Source organism: Uranotaenia lowii, chromosome 2 (assembly GCF_029784155.1).
Source record: "Uranotaenia lowii strain MFRU-FL chromosome 2, ASM2978415v1, whole genome shotgun sequence".
NCBI classification, from domain to species: Eukaryota; Metazoa; Arthropoda; class Insecta; order Diptera; family Culicidae; genus Uranotaenia; species Uranotaenia lowii.
Window position 1 is genome coordinate 311,252,390 of NC_073692.1, and position 6,886 is coordinate 311,259,275.

Here is a 6,886-nt window from a genome sequence, read left to right on the forward strand (position 1 = left end):
GAGAGACACTATCCGTTCGCTGCTCAGAACGAACTCTCTCAACGTTCGGTCGCTACATGATGCATGAAGAAGACGAGGCACACATACTCATTTACGTTATTGAATTTGAGGGACTCAACCTCGCCGCAAAGGTTGAGGCAACAACGACAACAACCGAACTTATTGCATTGCATAGGCCCGCAACGTATGGAGCAAGGAGAGGGGAGGAAAAGAAACGAAAAAACTAGCTGCCTGCGTGCGGTTGCTGTGCAATAATAGCAATAGCAGAAAAACCTCGGGTATTCGATCCAGGCACAAACGAGTAGACTCGGGTTTGCTCTGCCTTTTGCATTCGGTTCCCTCAAGAATGTAACAGGAGATGAGTGAGAGCCATTCGTTTGGTTTTTTGGATTCGCTGCCTCGAATGTATATTGCTTCTTGAAGGCGGGCCATATGAGAGCGTATGCATCATCGGTTTTGTCGTTTTTGCTGCCTCAAAGCAACCTTTGCTTCCGAGTAAAGCGTTGAGCGAGAGATGGTTGATCAATTCATGCTCAGCAAAATTCAATCACTGCTATTTATTAAAACATGTTTATAATATAACGAATCAAATCACTTTACATTTATTTGAACGATGATAAATTTATTGTTTTTATTAATCATATTTATTAAAGACCCTTTAACAATTGTCATTCAGGTCAAGTTGAGATAAATCAAAGATAATATAAAAATTCAAACAGATTACACATATTGGTATATATTTATACGAAAAACATTGGATGTCCATCGATAATTTCGCTTTTCAACTGCATACGGGAATATTCTTGGGCGAGATTTTCCATATTGAGACGGCGACTGTGGAAACAAAAGAAAACTCAGTATTGTCCCGTCTACGTTACGTCCTCAACTGATACACATTCAAGAAAAGGTACTTACTCTTTTATATAAACTCGACCACGGTAAGCTGCCAAATGGGCATAGTAAGTCGGTGCCGGATAAGAGACGGATCGGTTGCATCTGGCAAACAAGTGGCAGAGATAGTAGGTGGTCGCTTGCAGTTCATCCGGTTTGCAGTTAGCATCGTCGTACAGCACTGCGTATTTGGTGGGTTTGGCCACACCCTGAACGGCGGCGTGCGATATCAGGAAGAATTGGTACTGATTTGGGGTTGTGATATTTTTGTCCACAATTGTTCCTGGAGGGAGATTCTGGTTCTTTCCCTCAGTTGGGCACCTGTCGGCCGGGAAAAATCGCGTGTGATGTCGCTTCTGGACTACTATGAAGGTGATTTTCGGTGCGTACTTTTGGCCAAACTTTGCGATAGCCGCCTGTATGGCCCTCAGTTCATTGGATAGTACTTCTCTGAACTGCCCATCGGAAACCCCATCCCGATAATACATGAGTAACTCGGGCAAGGCATTGTTCTGTTTCTGGAATTGTCGCAGCTGTCGCTCGACTATGTTTTCTAGATCACAGATAATTTCTTCCCGCGGACCTTGCAGGCGATAACAAAAATTATAACGGAATCCTTCCAGATCGTAACTGGCTGCTACACCAACGACACTTGGTATATTCGACTGGTCCGGCGATGGATGTGTAACATCAGCTCCGATAAACATCACTTTTTGACGGATCAGTGGAGGTTTGTTGCCAGGTACAATGACGTGATTGCTGCCATTAGTTTTAGCGTTGATCTGAAAATGAAAATTTTCAAATCTTGTAGATTTTCTTTGTGCAACAACTTTATCTACAGTCTTGAACTTGATGTTATTTTTGTGTTTCAAGACATACGTTTTTTTTTCTAAAATTCTCTGTTTACATTATATAGAATACTGAAGTTTGCTTCCTATTGCAAAAAAATTCTCACCGAAAATATCGTTAAATCTAAAAATGCTTACCTTGAGCCAAATGTTGGCGATGGTGCTAGCATCCGTTCGCTTCCTATATATTGTATTCGATTTAATGCATTGCGTTAGAATGCCCAGGCTTAGTTCAGCCTTCTGCTTAACTTTGGCGTAAATGTCTTCCCGGGATTCGGGCACAATAACGAAAACCAGATCCAATTTTTCTTTTTTTATATCTTCAAGTGTTAGGTCGATCGTCCGATCTCTCGTCCATTGGCGTTGCTCTACATTCGGTTGTCTGTAATGTGTTCTCATATTGAATGGTGACATGGAAATTCCTTGCTTGCCGGACATATTGAAAATACCGTAACCAAACTCCTGAACATTATTTGGCGGTGTTCGTGAATCTAAATTCAGTATGGCCCATGAGAGTTCTTTTTTTGTAATATCTGTACTTGGGACAATGAATTTTTTATCATCCGCTCTCCATACGCCTCTTAGGGGCATTGGTTTGACCATACTATTGTTGGCGTACAGTAGCCCAGGTGGATTAATTATCCGGCCCTCAATTGTTTCAAAATTCGTTCCAACCTTCAAACCAAACTCGTTGACAGTTTTTGATGTATTGTATCCGATTTGATTGAAAATGTCCATTATTTTTCTCTTTCTTGTTGCAGTGTCCGTTGCAGATTTTCTAATGATGAATTGTGTACATCTATCTGGATGTTTTTTATTCAGCGCTTGACCCCTTGGAACAGTGCACAGCTCCATTGGGAGCATCACATTCCTGACGCTGCTACCAACGTGCATCACCGGCAAATTGGGATATCGCAGAGGTTTTCCTCTTTGTTGGAAATATTGTGCCACCGTCATCTCCATGCCGTCTTGATTCTTAAATTTCTGTTGGTTGGCCGGACCCCGAAGGCCGTTAAATTTATAGAGTTTTTGAACTCCATCCGGCCCATGATACATGATCTCCATGCCTTTCAGATAGTTGTTGAGTTCTTGTTCCGCCCACTGTTGAAGTGGTTCGTTTAGATTGTTGATTCTAGTCAGATCACTGAGAATTTTCAATATTTCACCTCCACTGGGGAAAGCTTTGTGCGACACATCAATGTTCAAATAAGGTACGGATCCAAGAATGGCAGATTGGAACAATCCGTACCAGAGCTCATGATTTGACCCAACGTCTTCCGGTTGCTTCGGAATCATGTAAACTGATCGTTTAAACTGCAAATGTATGAAAGACAGAAATTAATATGTATCATCAAAACTCGGACGAAAAAAAATGCTCAAAGGTTGACTCACTTTTACGAAATTGTTGTTCTTCTCGTAAGCTGTACGAAGCACAACATCCAGACATTGGATGGCGGCCATTGGTTTATCCAAATTTTTGTTTTGAAGATAGCTGAAATAATCAAATTAACATTGGAATTAAAAGGTAATCAAACTCAAGAACCAGAAATTACTTTTTGAGGGATCCCAAATCAACGACGGCCGCTTCCTTCAACTCCACTGTGAAGGTTCTTTCTCGACCCCCGTTGGAAACTCTAACATCCTGCTTATAGTGATCTGCCGGAACCCGATTGGCTGAATAGGCATTTTTGTTGCCATCGAAGGCAAACGCAAAGTTAGGCAGTACCTGAGTCGCGAACGCGTCGAAGGCGGCACGCTGCCAAATCCGGGATGCCATCGGTTGTATGTTGATATCGTAATGATACGCTTTGCCGATTAATTTTTCAATCATTAGCCTAACATAGTTCACCTCCATTCTGATGGGTGTGCCGAGAGTGCCAGAGGTGTTGTCTCGCTGGAGCACTGGCAGTAGATTCGACGTGTGGACCCTCTGTTTGTCCAGTTTCATGGCACCCAGGTTTTCCTCGACGCGTTCCAAGCCGGCAGCGTGCGACGGGGAGGAATTATCGCTTTTTTTTAATGAAGAAAAAAAGATAAAATAAAAGTCCAATGTCAATGAATTGTTAAAAAAAATATTCGAAAAATCACGCAAAATGACCGTGGACTGGTTTGCGACGAATAATGTCCAGAATATGTCTATGAACGTAATTTAATTGAAGAATATGGGGCAATGGCCGTTTTTAAGCACTACCTTCGAGGGACGGAAGACTGCCGCTGTTCAGGTTGGCTCTGTGGTTGTTGGGGTCGTTGCATCTCTGCTTGTTGTTGATTCTTGTTCCATGGTTGACGTTGTGCCGGTTGATCATGTTGTTTCTGTTGTACATCTCGCTGCCTGCGCGTGGAATAGTTAAAAATATATACTTTTAGTGCGTTTGTAATTCTTTTGAATTTAATACTGTTTTTGATTAATTTTTCGTTTTACAACGCACTTGTAAAAAAAAAGATTTTGGAAAATAATGTTTATATTCGAGACAAATTAAGCTTTACAAAATTACAAATGGTCGAGATCAAGCGACCAGACCCAACCGAATGCCTTGAGAAAATTTTGAAACATCAAAATGTGAACTGAACCGAATGACAATTTGTTAAAAGTTCTTTAATAAATATAAAAGAACAAGAACGAAATGTATTTTTTTTACAAAAATACTTTATACTTACTTGTTTTAAAATTTTGTGATTTAGAGTAATACAAAGCTCTACAAAGTAAAACCAGACATTTCAAATAATTCAACAACACCAAATTTAGGAATTCAGTGATTGCTGGTAAAACTTTCACAAAACCCTTGAGCATTTAGGTAAGTGTTAAACATGCAGGAAAAGTGTGTGTACTTACTTCCAAGCACCCTTTCCTTGTTGCTGTTGTTGGCCGTCCTGTGTCTGTTGCTTCTTTTGATATTTGCCTTGTCCTTGCTGTTGCTGCTGTTGTTGTTGACGTGGCTGATACTGATCATCCGTTGATGTTTGCTGTCGTTGTCCTTGTTGAGGATGTTGGAATTGCTGATGATGCTGTGGCTTCTGGTTTTTGCCTTGTTGTTGATGATACTGCTGTTGACCTTGATGGTGGGGCTGCTGTTGACCTTGATAGTGGGGCTGCTGTTGCCCTGGTTCAGGCTGTTGCCCTCCTTGTGGCTTCTGCTGCTTGTTCTGGTTTTTGTTTTGTCTTGGATTATTTCGTCCTGGTTGCTGCTGCTGCTGCTGCTGTTGGCCTTGTGGATTGGGTTGCTGTTGTTGAGGTTGCTGACGCTGAGCAGCCGATGGCGGTTGCTGTTGTCCTCCTTGATGTTGTTGCTGTTGACCTTGATGGTGGGGCTGCTGTTGACCTTGATGGTGGGGCTGTTGTTGTCCTGCTTCAGGCTGTTGCCCTCCTTGTGGCTTCTGCTGTTTATTCTGGTTTTTGTTTTGTCTTGGATTATTTCGTCCTGGTTGCTGCTGCTGCTGTTGGCCTTGTTGTGGATTGGGTTGCTGTTGTTGAGGTTGCTGACGCTGAGCAGCCGATGGCGGTTGCTGTTGTCCTCCTTGATGTTGTTGTTGACCTTCTTGAGGATTCTGCTGGGAGCCAGAACCTTCCGGCTTGTTAGAATTTCCTTCTGCAAATAAAATTGAAATTGTTTCATATTTCATGTTTTCTGAAACACACAAATTCAGAACAAACAACCTTCGGCGTTTCGTAAATTGGTTTTTCTATCGATGCTGGCGTTCGTAAATTAAACAAACTGTATGCAAAAGCTTTGGAAGGTGATTTGACATCTACTAAAAAAATCGATGCATCACCCAAATTTGCGAACATGCCGCTAGATTTGAAATCTAACATAAAACTCAAAATCACAATCAGTAAACAGACACAGTCGTAAATTTGATGATCAACCTTCTCAATTTTTACAACTCAAATTTCGAAATTAATAAAATAAAACTAAATCAGATCTTCGAATTTTGATGATAATTTTCCTTTCAATTATCTACTGTAGATTAGGTATTTGGAAATTTAAATTCCTAAATAAATTTATAAAAAAGTTTTCGTTTTCTCCACTGGCGCGGGGCAAATCTTCTGGATAACTAAGTTGCCACTACTAATAAAGCTCTGTTCTATTCATTTTATTTATAGAGGTTTTTTGTCCTCTCATGAAAGCATGGCTAGTTCAATAATGGTTCAGTCATAGAAGTAAAGGATTAATTATTCGATTGAATCGGCAAAACGGGAAAATTCTTTTATTCAGAATAGGTAATATGACCTAAGTACGTATTTAAGTCATATAGAATTTAATTGTTTAATCAAATCCCAGCTGTTCCGAGAAAGAAAATATTGGCTGATATGAATAAAGCTCTAGTAATTGCTTTTGCTATTTTCGAGCAGTTTTGTTAGTCAATTTCTTCGAATGGCATGCATATTTTTAATTCGGAGCAGGTTGAAAGTAAATGTTTTACTCAGCTTTTTCATATCTAGCTGAGCAAATGCTTTCAAATGTTGCCATTCAAAAGTTCGAGCAGAGTAAAAGCTATCGAAGCAATTGCTATTTTTTTATTCATACCACCTATTGCCTCCTTCGTCAAGGAATATTATTAAATTTACCTTGGTTTTTCGTGACAAAACGTCGGACTCCATTTTAAAATTGCAAAAATTAACAAGGTAGCCCACACAAATAAAAGAAAAAACGAGAATGATTTTCTACTATCTGGAACATTCCAGACTGTAAAAAAATACGATGGTGTTTTCAGAATCACGACGATTTTCAATATTTGACCCTTAATGTTTGTGATTAAATTTCTAATGCCCACGTAGAATGCAACCATTGCACATAAATTGCGTCATGCAATTTTGCATCGACTCGAGATGGGGCTCGTCATTAGTCATTTGGATCAATGTTTTTATTTTTAATTAGTTTGAGCTTAAACCAGTTCAAAAGCTGGAATAATACTTACTCTTCTTGCCCATGTTGGACACTGTTGAAAACTTCAAAAACGGTTCCTTAAACAATGATTAGAAGTGGGATAATTCTAAATATAACTTGAAAACTTCACAAAATTCACAATAACTCCGATTTTCACTCTGAAAATTTGTGGAATGAATTTTTCATATTTCAGTGCTGCCCGGATGATTTTTTTCAAATCGTTTGATCTATCCCGCCCGATATGCACTTTTGCCCGCTTAC

At 40.0% G+C, this 6,886-nt stretch overlaps 1 protein-coding gene across 1 annotated transcript; it reads right to left on the bottom strand.

The window, feature by feature from the left end:
• Positions 1-601: 601 nt before the first annotated feature.
• Positions 602-6,815, bottom strand: LOC129741301 (protein argonaute-2). Its single transcript, XM_055733026.1, has 8 exons — positions 6,657-6,815; positions 4,573-5,326; positions 3,931-4,071; positions 3,293-3,748; positions 3,132-3,231; positions 1,878-3,053; positions 916-1,673; positions 602-834 (listed from the first exon to the last, which is right to left on the bottom strand). The coding sequence occupies exons 1-8, from the start codon at positions 6,667-6,669 to the stop codon at positions 741-743; spliced, it is 3,492 nt and encodes a 1,163-aa protein (XP_055589001.1). The 5' UTR covers positions 6,670-6,815; the 3' UTR covers positions 602-740.
• Between the last annotated feature and the right edge of the window lie 71 nt (positions 6,816-6,886).

Excerpts from the sequence above, each read along its gene's own strand:
- LOC129741301 (XM_055733026.1), bottom strand. Across the intron at positions 4,072-4,572 it reads CAAGGAAAGGGTGCTTGGAA|GCAGCGAGATGTACAACAGA; the intron begins GTAAGTACACAC and ends TTCCACGCGCAG. Across the intron at positions 1,674-1,877 it reads TCGCCAACATTTGGCTCAAG|ATCAACGCTAAAACTAATGG; the intron begins GTAAGCATTTTT and ends TTTCATTTTCAG.